This window comes from Balaenoptera ricei, chromosome 15 (assembly GCF_028023285.1).
Source record: "Balaenoptera ricei isolate mBalRic1 chromosome 15, mBalRic1.hap2, whole genome shotgun sequence".
Taxonomy (NCBI): domain Eukaryota; kingdom Metazoa; phylum Chordata; class Mammalia; order Artiodactyla; family Balaenopteridae; genus Balaenoptera; species Balaenoptera ricei.
The window spans coordinates 8,259,578-8,280,247 of record NC_082653.1 but is presented as its reverse complement, the minus strand read 5'-3'; the positions used below and the strand labels follow the sequence as shown (position 1 = coordinate 8,280,247).

The 20,670-nt window shown below is 40.9% G+C and overlaps 1 protein-coding gene across 11 annotated transcripts in view; it reads right to left on the bottom strand.

Annotated features, from left to right (window-relative positions):
* Positions 1–20,670, bottom strand: part of BCAS1 (brain enriched myelin associated protein 1) — a 106,200-nt gene that overhangs the window by 57,608 nt on the left and 27,922 nt on the right. For all 11 annotated transcript variants that reach the window (XM_059897609.1, XM_059897611.1, XM_059897610.1 and 8 more), the window contains exon 4: positions 8,874–9,445. In XM_059897609.1, coding sequence (XP_059753592.1) covers positions 8,874–9,445 — 572 coding nt within the window. The remainder of the gene's footprint in view (positions 1–8,873; positions 9,446–20,670) is intronic.

The following is a 20,670-nucleotide window of genomic DNA, read 5'->3' as shown; positions in this document are numbered from 1 at the left end:
GTATCAATGCCTCCCATTTACTGTTCAACACCTGCCGACAAACTGACCCTTGGGCTGGATTTATAGTTTATTAGCCAGATGATCACCTAAATTGCTTCAAATTGCCTTATGCCTTGTGCTATGAAGGATGCAAAGTGGTCTCTGATTGAATTACTCTCAACTCTACCACAAGAAAATAACACTGCAAGTGTTATAGTGAAGGACAACTCACACGCTGTACTATTGGGAACCAATAGGGAGGGGTGGGGACTTGGGTGAACTGGGGAGTGAATGCCCCATCTCGAGGGGCAGTCACAACTGACATCCCACCTGGGAATATAGGATGAAACGTCCCATTTTTCAGAAATTTCTGAAATACGGAATTCTATTGAAATCTCATAATTTAAAACTATTGTCAACTTTGTCAATTTCAGAATGTTATCAATTAATTAAAATATTATTTAAGACACTGTGTAGGTCAAATAAAACCCATCTGTGGCATGATGCATCCTACAAGAGGCCATTTTCCAACTTTGGTCTACATGCTTAGCTCAGCATTTCCTAGAAGAACTATTCCTTGGAAGATACAACTGTTCTATGGATAATTAAGTCTGAGAAGCAGTTAAAGTGAAGCAGGTGTGCTTGCTGCAGGACTTTTCAGAGGCTTTAGTAGGCTGACATCCACTGTGAATCTTCAGGAGAGTATAAAGCAAGTACTATTTTCCGAAACTATTTGACGGTGGCACCCTATTTCTAGGCTGATCTCACTGGACTGATGAGTCCACAGAATGTCAGTTTGGGAAATACTAGCTTCAGGAGTTTTAAAAAGATATGTTTCCAAAGGTTCTAAACGTTCCCTCTTTTTAAACTCATAGGCACAGTGACTAAGCCTGTAGGTGACAAATTCCAGCTCTGCCGCTTTCTAGCCACTTTATCTTATGCAAGTTACTTCACTTCTCTGTGAGTTAGTAAATGCTCAATAAATCAGGACTGTTATTATAACCTTGGAAGGAGAGAATCAGACTGGATAATGCCAAAGGGAAAGTAAACTCAAAATATATTTTGCAAATTCACTGCAAAACACAATTCACTTGATGTTCAACCGTGATGATTAACACCATAACATGTTAAAGGCTGAATGAAAAATACCAAATAAATAGTAGAGATTCATGATTCTACATAGTTTATCTATGTGAAAACATCTATAGTGTACATATATTTTGAAATCATTTTTATTTAAAGTTGTGTTAGGCAGAGGTGATAATGAGATTGCAATAATATATTCTAACATTCTTTGAAAAATTGTAACGTGATGCGTATGTACCACCTTCATCCTTGTCAAGTTCATCTAACAAACATTACTGCCTGCCAGGGTGTGCCAGGCAGGGTGCACTGGGGACACCCAGTTGCATAAGAAACAGTGACATCCCTCAAGATCACTGTCTCCCTGTGTGAAAAGGGTGATGGTGGTAGAAAGAGTTTTTCAAACTTCAGATTGTGACTACGGGTGGATTGGAACATAATTTAATGGATCAAAACCAGCATTAAAACCATCAAATGAAATAGACTGGAAAGAATAGAAAATTCTATTAGAATTTTCTATTAGAAATTTCTATTAGAAATTCTAATAGAAAACCAGCCTGTGTTACGTGCTGTAAGAATACTACTATTTGGTGAATTCTTTGTTTCACGTACATGCATATGTATCAGGTCAAGATGTAAAATCTATTTCTTACCGTGGATCATAGTCAAGTTAAAGAGCTATTTATTTAAATAAATTACCATAGGGGGATACTGTAGTAGCCTTTAGCAGCTCCATCCACTTAATGTTTTTCTCACATAAAGTTGGATAGAAAATAATATATCTGGTTTCTACCTGTGACATATCTTCTTTGCTGGCAGAGCCTGCTTTCTACTGAAGAAACTTTCCAACCCCCCCTTGTACCTCCACCCAGACATGTGACTTGGTTTCACCAATGAGTAAATTTTAGGAAACTCCTATTTCGTTTGATAGGACATTATGACTCTATACACTGCTTGGAACTATGGCAACCTTCTTAAAACCACAAAGCCAATATTTTACAATAACTATAAATGGAGTATAACCTTTAAAAATTGTGAATCACTATCTTGTACACCCGAAATTTATATAATATTGTACATCAACTATACCACAAAAAAAAAAAGAAAGAAAGAAAAAGAAAAACCACAAGGGATTAAGCCTGTGAACCAAGCCAATACACAGAGGGCACTGAGACTGATGCATCCTGGGGCTGTGAAGATACTGAACCAGACTAAACACCCCACTTCTAGAATTCTTATTATGTACAAGAAATAGTACATTTCCCTCATTAACGAAGCCACTATTGATTGAGTTTTTTTTTTTTTCTTTACTTGCAACCAAAGGTACCCTAGATGATGTACTATCCAAACTCCATCATACTGGAAGACCATTTGCTCTATTTCATTATTCTTTATTTCTAAGTTTCTGACAATTTAGAAAATATACTATTTCATTTAGCATCATTACTACTGACTGCCCATGTCATCTTTTGTCCTTGCAATAGCGTCTAGGGCAGGCAGTACCTTCCTCTTGTGAATGAAAACACAAGGTTTTGAAATGAGTGAGTGTAACAGGCTTTGGTCACTGCCGGATCTTGATTCCAGTTCTGCCACTAATTTAACTGTGTGGCCTTGAGCCAGTAACTTAACTTCTCTGAGCCCCGGCTTCCTCATTTGTTAAATGGCAATAAAAATATCTACCTTGTTGTTATAAGAATCAAAGCCATTAAGGTGTGACAAAGGCTTACTACACGGCCGAGGAATAACCAATTATTAAAAACTGGGGCAATTGTTATTATTTGACTCTACCACACGGCTAGTAAGTGGTAGAATCTGAACTCATTCCTGTGTCAATCAGGCCCCTAACACTTGCACCTCTGCTACAGTAAACGTTTCACATCAAATGTTTCTTAGTGCTAATTTATAAAGTTCATAAAAATTATAGTGTTATAGCTGAAAACCTTGCCTACTCCATAACTTGTATAGTTTAAGACAGGTTTTCCCTCTTTACTGACAAACACTTTTGGGTGGATAGTTCTCTTTACCTGTTGAAAAGTCATGGCCTTCTGGCCAGAGGTAAACAGGATGAAATAAAAAACACACTTTGTAATTCACTTGGCCTTCAAATGCTGGAATGAGGGGATTTTTTTCTTTTTGATTTGAGATTAACTTGGGATTTCCAATATTGCATGTACTAAAATTTTTGAAAAGCACTTCCTCACATCATTATTCAATTTTTCATAGTTGCAACGTTACTGCAGTTTCAAATAATTGGTAAAAACATAATATTGAGCATGAGAAGTATGGGCTTTAGAGACGGACAATTCTTTTTTAGCTGTGTAACTTGGAGTGAGTGACTTGGTTTCTCTAAAGCTTTGATTTCTTCATCCGTAAAATGGTAAAGATACAAAAATTCCCTTGAAGTTTTGATCTTTCAATGAGATGATTCCTTCAAAGTGATTTTATCACAGAATTTCACTTAACATATTGAATACAAAAAAAAAAAAAACCCAAAAAACTAGAGAGATTCATGTCATCAGAAACCAGCCAGGAGTGGGGACACCTGGTCAGCTTCATGGAGAACTCGGCACTTGAAGGTGAAGTAGATTTCTGATAAACAGAGAGAGATGGAGATACAGGCAGAGAAAATCCTGGGGAGTAGATGGCATCTGCACAGGTCATATGTTGGCCATTCTGACCAGATAAATTTAGGGCAATAGGGGAAAATACAGTTAGAAAAACAGACAAAGGAAAGCTGGTAGAGACCCTTGAATGTCAGACAAAGAAACTGGAGCTTGCAGGTATGGGCATTTAAATTCTATTATTTCTAAAAATAATTTTACAACTCCTGCATCTTTTTTTTAACCCAAATTAGGACTTATGCCTTTGGTTATGTAGCTTTCAAATTCGATTCAATTGTGCTATCTCTGCAGATTTTGGTTGAAGACTATGGAAGGGAAGGGCAAAAAGACTAAAATGTGAAGTAAGGGGGAGAAAAACCGTGATACTGATAATATTTCTCAAAATGCAATAGCTCTGTGTTAAGTACTTTACATGACTTATTTAATTTTCACAAGTGTGAATAATGTGAAAATGTGCTTGATATTATTATTATCCCCATTTTACAGATGAAGAAACTGAGGCTCAGAGTGGTTAAGTAACTTGCCCAAGGTCACACAGCCAGTAGGTGACAGACACAGAGTTGAAACCTAGGCTACTTGACTGCAATGTTTATGTTCTAATTCACTCCTTTATACCATGTAGAAAAGGACTGTAGAGATCTTGGTTCTTTCATTCCAGTTCTACCACTGAAGAGCAGTGGTAGGATGGAGTTGCCAGTAACTGAGATGAGAAGCCTGTGGATTAAACAAGTGGGTATGTTGTCGGTGGTGGTGGTGTTGAGTGTGAATGAAGAGTTCAGTTTTGGACCTATCGAGGTCCAGATGTCCAGCGAACATTCAAATAGCGGTGTAGAAATCCAAATAGATAGGTAGCAGAGGCAGCTAGCTACTCAAGTCTGGACTTCAGGGGTAGATCTAGGCTAGAGACATCAATCTGGGACGTGTCAGCAGATGGCTATATTTAACCCTTGGGACTGGAGGAGATCTGCAAGGAAGGAAGTGTAGTTAAAGACGAAGACATCCAAGAACTGAACGCTGGGGACTCCGACGTTTAGGGAGTAAGACTCAGCACGAGAGATTAAGGAAGAGCAGCCAGGGAGGTGGGGAACCTGCAAACCAAGTGAGGATGCTGCTTCAAGAAGGAAGGGATGGTGGGCTGTGTCAGATGTGACCCACAAATAGGGCAGGATAAGGACGGAGACGTACTCAGTTTGGCAGCTGAGGTGAGGGGTGGGGGGAGGTGTGACATCGTGGCAGCTTTGACAGGAGCAGGTTTTATGGAGGACAAAGCCTGAATGGAGTGTGTTCAAGAGAGAAAAGAAGAGGAGGAAGCAAAACACTGGGTACTTCTCTAAAAATCCATAGCCTGAATGAATTTGAGGATCAATGCACTTATCACAACCTCCCTTAAAAATGTGTGTCTCGGGACTTCCCTAGTGGCACAGTGGTTAAGAACCCGCCTGCCAATGCAGGGCACACGGGTTTGAGCCCTGGTCCGGGAAGATCCCACATGCCGCGGAGCAGCTAAGCCCATGCGCCACAACTACTGAAGCCCGCGTACCTAGAGCCCGTGCTCCGCAACAAGAGAAGCCACCGCAATGAGAAGCCCACGCAGCACAACGAAGAGTAGCCCCCGCTCGCCGCAGCTAGAGAAAGCCCGCGCGCAGCAACGAAGACCCAATGCAGCCAAAAATAAAATAAACAAATAAATTAATTTAAAAAAAGAGTGAACTGAAAACAGGCAAATACCATCCGATTTAAAAAAAAATAGTGTCTCTTACTAGATTATATGATCTTTGAAGGTCTAGGACCATAATTTATCTTTTAAGTGCCTTGCACAAGGTTGGTGTTTAAATAACACAGAATTTAATTAAACTTTTAAAAGAAAAGGGATATTCTTGTTTAAATCTCCTGAATCTGTGCTTGGCAACACTTAAAGCACCCCTACCCCCAACACAAAGACACTTGTGGAATTACCAGTGGCAACAGAAATTTAGTGTTGTTGTTCTTGTTTTTTTAACCACTAAGGATCAAGTTTTCATGATGTGATCAATTTTGAGAGGGCTGAATCTCTTAAATGCGTATCTTATAGTTCTGGTTCAATTGTTGGGGTGAGAGAAAAATTACAAAAAAACCCACCTCATCCCTGCCAACACATTGGTTTGTGTGAATCACAGCTCAGTGAAACTTTTCAGGCATATAATTTATCTTTTCTTTGGCCTATGTAGTAAATGCTTCATTTGTTCATGAATTCTGGCCTTGTTTTAATTATGCTATGCTCTGAATGTAGTTTTATAAGGCACAAAAATAAGATTGTCGTTCTGAAAACACAGATTTGTGTGTTTCCCCCAGAATGAAATGGTGGCATCTTTCTCCCAATTCACGGCTCTGTGGGTTTGTGGTTGGAATTCCAATCCAGTAAGAGACACACAGAGAAACCGGGTGGGGGGGGGCAGGATTGAGTGGGTGGGAGAGGAGAGACAGCTGACACCGCTGAGCCTAAGGCATAATTTACCCTAAGAATTCTGAATCGATACATTGACGGCCACTTATGCATAGTATGCTACTTCCACCAAGAAAGCCATTGATTGAGAAGTTTATTCCTGTTACTTTCTGAGAGCTGGACTCTTTCATTACACTTCCAGGACAATTGATTTTTCCCCCAAATACAGACTGTGCAGCCAGGGATCAGAACAGAAATCTTAACAATCAGTAGGCCGTTTTGCCGTTGCTGCTGTTAAAAACCTTTGCAGATATATGTATCTGAATATCCACAAGTTTACAGACTGGAGGAGAAATGAGTGGCTATTTCATAACTTTTCCATGTTTTATAAGCACGTAGGGCAGAGTGAACACTCCATATTTCAAATTCCAATGATACAACCAACTAAAAATGGAAATCTGTAGTGGAACAAACACATGCAAATTTCATGGGTGAATCTAGGCAAACAAATTCACTTACTCCAAGAGGAAGATAAGTGACAATTTTTAGATTTTCTGAGAGGTTACTAACTATAACGTCAAAATATTGCCCACAGGCTTGACTATATTAAATACCTGCCATGTTCCCAACACAGACCCCATCTTGTGAATCAAATCTCATTTTGGAGCTCATACCACTCCGGTTGAGGTGCTGTCCCAAAGAGCATTCAATTTAAAAAAAAAAACTGAGTTGATAAAGCACGATTCTAAAACTTTCTGCCCTCTTCGTAGGATAGGAATGGATTGATCACATTAAGTTTTTAAGGTTAAATACTTTCAAGGGTCGGTTATCAGAGGCTGAACCGGTTTACTTAATTAGGATGGGGATTTGGATGCATTACAGACACCTATCCCAAGACGGGTAAAGCTCAGTCCTTCATTCTCTTTCCATAAATAACTCAGTCTTTTCCTAACTCAAGCCATGGGCTGGCTTTGGATGCCCATGGAAATGAAACATGTGATTGTTCAAAAACTCAGAATGGCCTTAGTAGCCCATGACCAATAACAAGAAGGCAACAAGAGTTTCCCCACTCAAAGTAAAGTAGTAAATAGCTTCTCAAATATTCATGAATATTGATGACCAGTTTATAGCCCCGAGACAAGGACCTTTCGGGCTCCAGGTTTATACATTTAATGGAAGGTTCCCTGGGCCAGGTAGGCTAATTCTCCTTGTGTCTGGACATCCTCTCCAACACTTGGCCTTCCCCACCAGAGCACTGGGCACCTTGCATTGTAACTGTGAGTTTTTTGTACCTCTTCTCTCGCTAGACCAAAAACTCCCTGAGGACCGGGACCCTGTCCTGTCCACCACTGTGGCCGTGCCTCACCTGTGCCTGGCAGTGTCACCCTCAGTAAAGATTTGATGCCAGCATACATTTGAAGGCTCACTTTGAATTAAACAGAAAGCTATTCAATTGCCTCCTGAACTGCTGCATTTGGGGAAGGGGGCATTTAAAGGGCAATTTTTCTAACTTTTGAAAGAAAATATAAGAATCAGTTCTTAGAGTAAAAATTTACAGAAATGACAAGAATGCTGATAGCATGAGCCTAAACATACGAGCCTTATCTGTTCCTCAATTCTAACAGTCCAGAATTTTCAGTTGGTGTCTAATATTTACAGTATAATTTTTGACACCATCCTGGATACATTAAAACCTCAGATTAATGTGATACTCATTTTCCTGAAGGAAAATAATATCTGGACAGTGCTTAGAACAGAGCCTGGCACATTGTAAAAGCTAAATAAATGACAGCCAGTGTTATCATTAGCAACTTGGTAGGGAAGCTGGTTGTCATTAAGACAAATATATTGACAGCCACGATACATAACCATATAATAAAAAACAGCCCATTTAATTTTTTCCTGGGTCTAATCTCTAGTAGAGGCACTTTACTCCCAAATTTTGAAAAATACTGTTGTTTAAAAATCCATTAACTAAGGGAATAAGTGCCTTAAAATACAATGTATCTACTTTTATTTCCTTCTTCATTCAAGGAGTTCTTTTCTCGGTCCCCAATACGAACGAACTCTCAAGGGTAAAATCAAATGCTCTTTTTAAGATCAAAAGGATTTGCCTTTCTTTGCGCAGGAAAGAAAGCAACCGGTTCAGATGCCTCCTTAAAAAAAAAAAAAAAAAAAAAAATCTCGTTTTTTACAAAGGTATTACTCCAGCTTGTTGAAAAATAATTTGTACATAAAAGAGTCTTCCCAGAGCTGTAAAATCTCTTTCTTTAAATGCACACTTTAGTGCAAAAGATAGTTAAAGATCAGTCCAAGCTATTAAACGTAATAAGTGAAATGCATTCCAACAAAAGCCCATAAACATTCTGTATATGAAACCAGCTACTGAGACGGGCAGGTATTTAAGTCTTTTAGGAACCGTTTTTATTCTGCTAATGCTTTTCCCTCCAGACGCCATTTGATCATAAATGCAACCTGTCCACCGCTGCCTTTGATAAATGGAGGGACAGATTCATCTGTATGTGACTCACCTCCTCTTTCCTTTTACATGAAACAGATGCCACAGCTGTTGTTGTTCTTCCAACAGATGTTTCTGCCCGCAGAAACACTGGCGAGCACCGCGCTGCAATGTGCTGTTGGTTCTAGAGGGATCCACGGCTTGATACCTTGTCAGGACCCCTCGGTGATGGCACAGCAACACACGTGCAATCGTCTTGCCCCACAAGTGCCCCCCGAGCCTGCATTAAGAACAAAATGGACTGTCTTACCCTCTCTGCAGGGACATCGTCCGACTGCGTGGAGAATCCAGGAGTTTCGGCGGCGGGGTGGTGACGCTCTGCACGCCCGGCTTCCTGTTGGCGGTCCACGAGGGCCTCGTCCCGTCCCTTGTCCAGTTTGAAGAGTCTGTCAAAGAAGCTGGGGTCCTTGGGCTTGGAGGGGGCTGCCCCCCCGGACTCAGATAGACGAGACTCTGGTCCCCAAGTGGCAGAGAGGCCCTCGGCTTGGGCCGGGGTCTGCACGGGGGTTTTATCTGGGTCGCACCCCAGTGCAGCTGCCACCGGAAGTGCCATGGGCTCACTCGGGTCTTTGTTCCCTAGAGCTTTATCGGAGCTGACATCAAGCTTCACTGGTCCAGTGGATGAATCCGTGGCTTGGTCTCCGGTACGTCCTGGTACAGGCCGAGAGAGTGTCAAGAAAAAACGAGATTTAGCAGCTGGTGTCTGGGCTTTGGCCTCCTTCCCAAGATTCTCCCCGTTGGCATCCGCAACAGCGCTTATCTCCATTGTCTTGGGGGAAGAAGTGGCCACATTATCCTCCTGGACACTTGTTTCCAAATCGACTGTAAACACAAACAGAAACAGCGGTCATTCAGCCCAGCGAGGAAATTCAAGGATTGCTAATGGACTCCCACCGTCTCCTACACAGAGGCTGCGATGCGGTCTGGGACTCCGCTGTGCCTGGGTCCCTCTGCGGAGCAGAAGTCAGCCATCGAGGTGTCTTCTGACCCTGCTTTTCTCTGGAGAGAGGAACATATGATTAGGGAAGAGGAAAGCCAAGTTACCGGAAAGCACGCACCAGGTGCTGTGTTAGTGACACATTAATTATCTTCTTTATCTCCGCGGGAATCCTGTGAGAGGCAAATTATCATGCTTTCACCTGGGAGGCAGGACAGCAGTTATGGGGTTAGGAGAACAAGTTTCCCAGCCTCGGGACTTACTGCCGTTTGGGGCCGTATCATTCTTTGTTCCGGGGTCCACCCTGTGCCTTGCAGGGTGTACGGCAGCATCCCTGGCCTCTACCCACCAGATGCCCATAGCACCCCCTAGTGGTGACAACCAGAAATGTCTCCGGAAGTTGCCAAATGTCCCCTGGGGGCAAAACTCACATTCGAGAACCACTGAGCCAGACTGTCAATTTGAATCTGAGTTACTTAACTTTTCTGTGCCTCAATTTTCTGGTAAAATGAGGCAAATAGTAGAACCTACACCCATAATTTTGTCATGAAGATTCCATGAGTTAATATTTTTAAAGCACATCGAACACTGCCTGGAATATAGTAAATGCTCAATAAATGTTATGAACGTTAGTTATTGTCATTATTCATGAGTGAGAAAATGGACAGCCAGAGAGGTTGATCCACCTTCCCACAGCTGGCCAGCAAGCAGAATCTGGTTATGGGTAGAAATCTGACTCCAAAGTTCATGCTCTATCTTATATTCTAGAAAGTTTCCATTGTGAAGTCTGGAAGTTCAGATGTCTACACAGGAAAGTGGATTAGACCTTGGGTCACATGGAGGCAGAGTGTAGCGTTACCTGTGCAAGACTGTGGGTGCAGGTTCTGCCCCCTCCAGGGAGGGGCACTGTTTCCAGAATCCACCTGTTTCTGTTTTGAACTCTGCATCGACCTAACAGAACTGCATCCTTTTCGAGGGCCCTTTTCTAAAGCAGTGCAATATTAAGGAAAAAAGATACACTACAAAATTGGAAATCACAGTTAAAGATCAAGATTCTCTACCGTTAAGCTGTGTGACCTTGGGCAAGTCACGAAAACTCTTTGAATTTTCTCATTTGTAAAATGGGGAAAATAGAAGCTCCCTTGCAGGGTTGTTCTGATGTTTAAAGGAGAAAACTCATGCAAAGGATCAAGAATCCTGCCTTTCCCAGAGTAGCTGCCTAGTAACTGACAGATACTGTGACGGTGTAGTCTGTAGTCAACCACTTCTTAATATCTGTTTGCAGGAAGACAGAAAGAGAAGGAAGAGAACCGAGGCTTCTTTAGCTCTTCTCACATTGCTCGCAGGTAGTAAGAAATACACACATCCATTAGCAATTATTTTTGCCAAACTCTAGTATCTCACAGTGTCTAAAGTCAAGAACAAACAGTAAAGGAGAGAGAGAGGGAGGGAGAGAGGGAGAGAGGGCTCTGGATCCCTGTGCAGAGTGGTGGTCTCCTCTTTAAGCTTTGAGGAGCGGAGAAGAAATGGTACGGAAGACCAGTGACATGCACTAGGGGTTCCTCATAAACTCAGACCCTTTGTGAACATTGGATATATCCTTTGGCTCTTCTTAACCATTTTTCTTGTGGTCCTGGAATTCGTAATCGTGGTAACTGTTATACTCAGAAGGGAAGAGGGAGGGAGAGAGTGGGAATAAAGAAGTGATGGATGGATGTGTCAAGATGCCAAATAAGCAGCTCAGGCAGTTGAACTGTCAGAGTGAATATAAATGAATTGTGGGGATGCTCCATGCCAGGAGAAGAGGAGGCAGTTGACAAAAAAGGGAGAGACTAAGATTCAAAACAAGGAAGGGCTTTTCAAAATGCCAAGAACATCCACTGATCTCCTCTAGTCCTCCTTACGCTCTGGCGGGAAAACAAGGAGCTAGTGGTAAGTAAGAGTGTTACAGTCAGAGAAAAAGTCTTTGAAAAAAATCTTCCCATGGACAGACTTCTAAAAAAGTGCCAATATATTGCTTCAATAAAGGATCCATTCCTTACATCCAGGTATCTAAACTAGACTTCAATGCATGAAGAGTTACAGCAGATACAAACCATAACTCTTGATATCAGAGAATGGGTAAAGTATTTTTGATAACTTGTAAGAACTAGGACCTCTTAGATGGGACAACCCATTTCCATGAAGCTCTGCCCCCCAAACTTGGGTGAGTGTATATCCAAGTCCATCATCTGGAGCTTCTATTTCCCTTGCTAAAATGCTCACTTCCTAGGTGGGCACATGACCTAAGCTAGACTAACAAAAATCAATCTTGCGATTTTTGCTGAACCTACTAGAACACAGTTACAAATCTTTGTGCTTGGGTTGGCAAACCAGTAGGAGGTACATCTGGAGCTGGTGGCCTTGGCTGTCACCTTTCAGAGTGCTTGCCTGAGAACTAACATAGATGAAAGCAGAGCCAAGAGATCCATGGTAGCATTTGGACACCTGAATCCAGCTGTCCCTGAAGCTGGTTTACAATTACATAGCCATAGCCAGCAAGTCTTTTTTTTTTTTTTTTTCCATTTATGCCAGTTCAAATTAAGTACATACTCAGTGACTTGGAGAGAATTTCAGGGAATTGGTCAGTACCTATTTCACCTGTTAATTAATAGCAATCAATCCTCTCCTTGAGAAGTAGTCTCCGGGCTCTTCAAATATGTCTAGGAGGCATTTAATATGGGATGAAGGAGGGGAAAGAAAATGAAATGGGAGAAAGTGAGTTCTAAGAAGCTGGATAGAAACAAAAAAATACCCACCAACACTTTGTTTTCTCAGTAAAAGTGAAGGAAAAAAATCCACGTGGGCAAAGAGATTACAGTCATTTGAGACCTTAGATAAGCATTAAAAAACAAATAAATTATGTTCTGAAACATTAACTTACACACACACACACACACACACACACACACCCCAATCTGTGTGAATGAGTAGGAAGAAAACCCACTGGAGTTCCAGGTTTTATATTCTTGCAAAGATGGGGATAATTTACAAGCCTTCCTCACATTATTATGGAAAGAATAAAAAGTTCCTTCTAGATGACTGGAACTAAGCTTTCCGTTCCTATGAAAAATCTTGGGAGAAGCCCATCTGGAATCTGGTTTCAATAAAAAGTTTTCTCATAAAGCAGACAAACAGATGACATACCAAAGAGATTTTACTTTCCATGAAAAAAATGTGTAAGAGTTTAAGGAAGATAAAAAGAAATCAAGTAAGAATGCAAATGGTAGCTCCCAAATATTTAGGAGAGTTGAAAATTTTGATCTCCTTAACGCAGAAAAGATATTTTGTAGTGTGTGTGTATGTGTATGTTTTAAGAAAGTCTTTTTTTAAAAAATTTATTTATTTTTTGGCTGCATTGGGTCTTTGCTGCTGTGTGCGGGCTTTCTCTAGTTGTGGCGAGCAGGGGCCATTCCTCGCTGTGGTGCACGGGGTTCTCACTGTGGTGGCCTCTCTCGTTGCAGAGCACAGGCTCTAGGTGTGTGGGCTTCAGTAGTTGAAGCACGCGGGCTCCGTAGTTGTGGCTCGTGGGCTCTAGAGCGCAGGCTCAGTAGTTGCAGCGCACGGGCTTAGTTGCTCCACGGCATGTGGGATCTTCCCGGACCAGGGCTCAAACCCACGTCCCCCTGCATTGGCAGGCAGATTCCTAACCACTGCACCACCAGGGAAGCCCTAAGAAAGTCATTTTATCTAGACATGTGATGGAGATGAATGGCATCTTAGCGTAATTGTTAAGTACTTAGATGTGGATCAGAGGGACCTGGGTTTAACCTCTAAAATATTAAATATTTGACCTGGACAAGTTACTTTATATCTCTGTGCCTCAATTTTCTTATAAAATGGACAAGAAAATAAGTGTCTTCTTCAAAGGGAGACTGTGAGGATTAAATGAAATACTTCCTACACAGTACTTAACACGGGCGGGTATGTGTGGATATTTAACAAATATTAGTTGTTTTGTAATATTTATATATTATTACTACAATTACTATTTAATTTTCTAAATAGAAGCATAAGGGAAGGAATTATTCCAATGGTTTAACCTCTAAATTTGGGTGCTCTGGAAAGACTTTTAAAATAGTAATGATATGAATTCATTTATCTTCAGAAATCTAAGAACCTGGGCCAGAGAAGTTTCAAGAATGCTTTTTCCAAGCACCAAGTATTCTTAGTTAAAACAAACTGCTTCATCAGATTTCTATCACATATTTAAGACAAACACATACATACACACACAAGGTTTGTGTTACACTATTCAGAACTTCTGAGTAAGGGCTATCTTTTGTTTTGTTTTTTTCATGTGCCAAAGCTACAATTTTCACTTCGTACAACTGTAAACACAATAGCTAATATTCATGGAATGTTTCCCAGGTGCCAGGCATTAATAGTAAATGCTGTATGTAACAAGATACATTGTATTTATGTATTATAGCAAATCTATGCTAGATACCATCATCACTCCCATTTCACAGGTGTGGAAACTGCGGCTCTGAGAATAAAGTCACTTTTCTAACATTATCCTGCTCACAAGTGGTGGAGTCAGGATTTGAACACATGTTTGCCTGATTTCAAAGCTCAAATTCCTAACTATGTATTGTAGTAGAAGCAAGAACAGAAGAGCAAGGGAGGAAAGATGAGTGGAACAAAGTTTGGGTAATAGAATTAGTGGATTTTCAAGAAAAAAAAAAAAACAACTCTGCACAAGGGGGAATAAAAGCCTGTGCTTTCTCATATCTGGGCAACATTGGTGTATGATTTTTGTTTATTTGTTTTAAATAAAAATCAGATCATATCATTAATCTGCATAAAACTATCCAAAGAGGGCCTCATCACAATTAAAATCAAGTCCAAATACAACAGAGAAGAACAAACCTGACTCCATATTGGATCTATCCCTTTAGCTCTAACCCTTGTGCTCTGTTGCCTGTGCTTAGTCATGCTGGCTCTGCAACTTTGTATAAAAAATGTTGCCTAAAGCCTGAAATATACAGGAGAGCCCATTCTCAGATGGGCTCTGACTTTAAAGGTATAAAAAATGTTGCCTAGAGCCTGAAATATACAGGAGAGCCCATTCTCAGATGGGCTCTGACCTTTAAAGGTATAATACTTTTCCTTTCATATAGAGAGAGAAAGTTGCAGAACAGAAAATAACATTTGTCTTGGTGGAAGCTTATAGGAACATTATAACCAGACCTACATGGACAGCTGCAAGAACGAAGGATTCTGTCACCAAGAAGTCTGCAGCAACCAGCCACACCCCCTTTTAGTATAAAAGAAGCCTGAATTCTAACTCGGGGAACATGGTTCTTTGGGACACTAATCCACCATCTTCTTGGTCTACTGGCTTTCCGAATAAAGTCGCTATTCCTTGCCCCAATGCCTCATCTCTCAAATTATTGGTCTGTCATGCAGCACAAACTTGGACTCAGTAATACAAACTCTACGGTAGACCACACCCGCCAGAACCTCGGATCATACTGTGTGCTTCCTCTCACCTCTCAGCTCACCAATTGTAGTCCCACCCGAGGCCCTTCGCACTACTTGTCCTTTCCACCTGGGAATGCTTCCCCTAAGATCTTCCATGGCTACCTCGTTATCATTCAGGCCCCAGGTCAGGCCTTCCTAGACCACCCTCTCTAAAGTAACCCCTCCCGCTCACCCCCATTCACTCCACGGATTTTGCAGAGCATTCATTGGTCTCTGAAATGATCTCATTAATTCATCGTTTACTTGTTTCTTCCCCAGTAGAACATAAGCCCTGAATGGACAGACTTGGTCTGTTTTGATTACAGCTGCATCCCCAGTGCCCCCAGCAGTGCTTGGCATATAGTAGGATTAAGTCAGGGAACACGGTAAGGCAGGGAGAAGAGCCAGGGGCATAGCAGGTGCTCAGCAGCCATGATTTTAACAGCGGCAAAAATAGCAACCCAAGTAATAATGGTGGTGGCAGAGATGGAGTTCTTTTTTTTTTTAACTTTTATGTACATTTTTTATTGAAGTATAGTTGATTTACATTATATTGGCCTCAGGTGTACAACATAATGATTCAATATTTTTATAGCTTATACTCCATTTAAAGTTATTACAAAACAATGGCTATATTTCCTTGTGCTGTACAATACATGCTTTTGTTTATATATTTTATACAAAGTAGTTTGTATCTCTTAATCCCTTACCCTTATGTTTCCCCTCCCTGCCACTTTCATTTTAAAATGGCTAAACTTATTCTAGACTTCTTTTAAGAATTCATTATCTAAACATTCCTAGTTCTTAAGGTTAAAGAGGAAAAAACAGAAACTGTCATCATAATTTTATTCACAAATGAAGTGTCCACTTACGATTCCCCACTCAGACATCCCTTCCTATGCGACACTGTCACAAGTGTCAATATGGTGGTCAGTCAGGATAAAAACTAAATAAAGAGGAAATACAATGCACACTAATTGTAAAGGGAAATTGCAAATCTTGCAAAAGATGGAAGAGTTCATAGTCATATAAAGATCACACACATGGTTATTGTTGGATGAGGCTCTGGCAGAGTTAAAGTAGTTCGCCAAAGAAGAAGGAAAAATAGAAGGGAAAGTAGATGATGACACACTAAATTCTTCAAAAGAGAACTGTAGCTGAATATCAAAGGATTACAATAGGCCCTAGGGAAGACTGATGAAGACCTCAAAAAGTTTTGCAAAAAATGACCCTTTTGCGGTCAGCCTGCAGGAGTCAAATGACACTTCAAACAACTGTGGCTTTCTGTGTTGTGTAAATGCATTTGTTGTTTTAAAGGTCTTGAAATAAGGATTCACGTGGCAGCTGCCTATGGCTTGGAGGGAGATGTTAGATTTGAAAACTTCACTGAATGACCAGATTTCACGCTCTCCATCTCAATATTAAAAAGCCAGGTTATCTTCTCCAAGAGATCCTAGCATAAATAAAAGAAAGGAATGAGTTTGGGGGGCAGGAGGGAAGAATTCTCAACTGTCAGCTGGATACAATGTGTCTAAACATTTGGTGATGAAAATGCTAGGTTCAAACATTATGTGGGCAGAAGGTAACTCACCCCACGCTCTCGCGAAAGCATCCTCTAAAGTCAGCAGTGACTCTTAGTCACTGTGGGGCAAGACTACACCAGTGACTTACGATTTTTCCTCTCCTCTTTACTCACACATTTCCTATCATTCATATGCCTGTTAAAGTCTGGAACATACAAAGATAATTTAACTGTAGAACCAGGCTTTGCTCCAACATGAGCAAATATTTCACTCAAAGACACATCAGATGTTTGAGTTTTTCTCAGTTTGATAATAATACACATTTAACATGCGTTTACCGCCCATATGATTAATCTTTCAACCCTTTCCTTTCCCTGTCTCTACCTTCTACCCTCATTGCAGTATAATGAACATCTGCAACCCGGGGTGGCTTATCAAACTTCGTTCATGCTCAGACAAATACATACAAGCCTCCCAGATACATGTACACATATCCTGGTTGGTTTTTATAAAAATAGGATTATGTTAGATTTTTTTGTTTGTTTTTTTAACATCTTTATTGGAGTATAATTGCTTTATAATGGTGTGTTAGTTTCTGCTTTATAACAAAGTGAATCAGCTATACATATACATATACCCCCATATCCCCTCCCTCTTGCATCTCCCTCCCACCCTCCCTATCCCACCCCTCTAGGTGGTCACAAAGCACCGAGCTGATCTCCCTGTGCTATGCGGCTGCTTCCCACTAGCTATCTATTTTACATTTGGTAGTGTATATATGTCCATGCCACCCTCTCACTTCGTCCCAGTTTACCCTTCCCCCTCCCCGTGTCCTCAAGTCCATTCTCTACGTCTGTGTCTTTAATCCTGTCCTGCCCTGAGGTTCATCAGAACCTTTTTTTTTTTTTTTTAGATTCCATATATATGTGTTAGCATACGGTATTTGGATATTGTTTTTGATTGCTTTTATATATCACTGTTATGGATTAAATGTTTGTTTGTGTCTGCCCCCCCCCACCGAAGTTCATAAGCTGAATCTTAACCTCCACTGTGATGGTATTAGGAGGTGGGGGCTTTGGGAGGTATTAGGTCATGAGGGTGGAGCCCTCATGAATGGGATTAGTGCCCTTAGAAAGGAGGCACTAAAGAGCTCTTTTGCTTCCTCCACCATGTGAGGACACAGTGAAAAGATGGCTGACTGTGAACCAGGAACCTGTCCCTCACCAGACAAAGAATCTGCTGGCACCCTGATTTTGGACTTCTCAGCCTCTAGCACAGTGAGAAATAAATGGTTATTGTTTAAGCCACCCAGTCTATGGTATTTTTGTTAGAGCAGTCCAAATGGACTAAGACATCAATAGTTCTCCCTCTCAATCAATATATCCAAATCTATCTTATCTTTTTTTTGATAGCTGCAAAATATTCCTTAATATGGATATACCAAAAGACATGTATGCCATTGCCTAATTAATGAACATTCTGATAGTTTCCAAACCTTTATTTTTCCATTTCCATTATAAACAACATTGGGGAAAACTTCCATGTTCAAAAATCCTAAACTAGTGCTTTATTTCTATGGAACAGAGGTACAGATGTAGAATTGCTGCACACAAATTAATGTGCATTTAACTTCTAAAATAGACACTGCCAGATTACTTCCCCAAAAGAGGCTCTAGAGATTCACATTTCCAGCAGCAATGTGATGAGTGGCTCCCACCCCCAAGGGTAGCAGTGATGCAAAGCAGCAGGAACATTGATCACATATATTTACAATATTAAACACCTTTTAAATGGTAAAAAAAAAAAACAACTTACCAGGAAAATCATATAACATTCTATTAGTGCCCTCAGCTCTTAGGATACAAAGGGTAAGCTTTGGAGATGCTAGGTGGGGGTAGGTTGAATTCAGGCCACATAGAACACTGCTAAAAAGTGACAGTTATTAGCTTGGGGCCCCAGGGCACTGAGAGTAGCTAGCCAGAAAGTCATATGAAACAAGGGGCTAGAGGAGAAGGATGCGGAAAAGAGCCAAATCAAGAAGACATTATAGGACTTCCCTGGTGGCACAGTGGTTAAGAACCCGCCTGCCAATGCAGGAGACATGGGTTCGAGCCCTGATCCGGACGATCCCACATGCTGTGGAGCAACTAAGCCTGTGCACCACAACTACTGAGCCTGCGCTCTAGAGCCCGTGAGCCACAACTACTGAGCCTGTGTGCTGCAACTACTGAAGCCCACATGCCTAGAGCCCGTGCTCCCAACAAGAGAAGCCACCACAATGAGAAGCCCACGCACTGCAACGAAGAGTAGCCCCTGCTCGCCGAACCAGAGAAAAACCCGCGTGCAGCAACGAAGACCCAACGCAGCCAAAAATAAAATAAAATAAAATAAAATAAACTTATAAAAAAAAAAGAAGACATTATATTCTGCAGAGTAGAGATACAAATGATCAATGAGCGCATAAAAAGATGCTCAACATCATCAGCCATTAGGAAAAGGCAATCAAAACCACAATATGTTACCCCTTCACACCCACTAGGATGGCCATAATCAAAAAGACAGGCAATAACCAGTGTTGAGGAGGATGTGGAGAAATCGGAACCCCCATACATTCCTGCTGGGATGTAAAATGGTGCAACTGCTTTGCAGTTCCTTAAAAAGTTAGACATCAAGTTGCTACATGACCCAGTAATTCCCTTCCTAGGTACATAACCAAGAGAATGAAAACATACGTTCACACAAAAACTTGCACACAACTCAAATGTCCATCAGCTGATGACTGGATAAACAAAATGTGGCATATCCATACAGTGGAGTATTATTTAGCCATATAAAACAATGAAGTACTGCTACCTGCTACAACATGGGTGAACACTGAAAACATTATGCTAAGTGAAAGAATCCAAATACAAAATGCCACATATTGTATGATTCTCTTTATATGAAATGTCCGGAATAGGCAAATCCACAGAGACAGAAAGTAGATTAGTGGTTGCCAGGGGCTGGGGGAGGAGAACTAGAGATTAACTGCTCAAGGAACACTTCTTTGTGAGGTGATGAAAATGATCAGGAATCAGATCGTGGCGATGGTCGCACTACCTTGTGAATATACGAAAAATCACTACGCTGTACACTTGAAAAGCGTGAATTTTATGGAATATGAATTATATCTCAATTTTGAAAATGAAGACATTATATAAACACCAACACAGCAGGGGATGGCTCTTGGGCAGGGGATAAACACCAAACATGAGCAGAGACTCCACAGAAAAGACAGATGGTTGGCTTTTAAGCCAATGAAAAGATGTGCAACCTTATGAATAGTAAAATATAAGCAAAATAAAATTATGAGACTTAGCTCTCCTCCTATCAACTTGGTAAAAAGGGAAACATTCAGTAACCGGCAGTGGAGAAAGTATGAGAAAGAATGGCCGCATCTCTGCTGGGTAGGGGCGTAATTTGGCTGTCTCTTTGGAGGATAATTCAGTAATATATATCAATATTTAAAAATTCACACACTCTGGGAGCTCTAATTTCTACTTCTGGAATGTTACCCTATAAATACAATCGCACAGAGCCACAAAGATACATATAACAGATACACATCGTCTGCTGGACTATTGCTGTGGTGGCAAAATAGTAGAAACACCCTAATGGCTTATCAATAGGGAGCTGGTTAAATAAATGATCATTTGTCCACACAGTGAATTGCTCCACAGGCATTAACATTCTCCAAGACATACAGTAAGTGAAAAAAAGCCATGTCCAACGGTCTGTAATAGTATGTTCCCATTTGTTTTCTTAATGGTGTCAAGAGGTAGAGGGGAGGATTTAAAAATATACACACGTGGAATACCTCTGGCCACAAGAAACTGTAAAGAGTTCTGGCCTCTCAGAAAGGAAATTTGGGGATGGAGGTTGGGGAGCGATCAGAGTTGGGGGTGGGAAGGTGTTCCCTGTCCTATCTTATTATGTAGACTGTTGAGAACGTTTGCTAGGTATACCTCCCAGGTCACTTAAAAATGTAAAGTAATGAAAAGAAAAAATAAAAGGAAAGGAGAGGTCTAGAAAAGAGAGGTGGG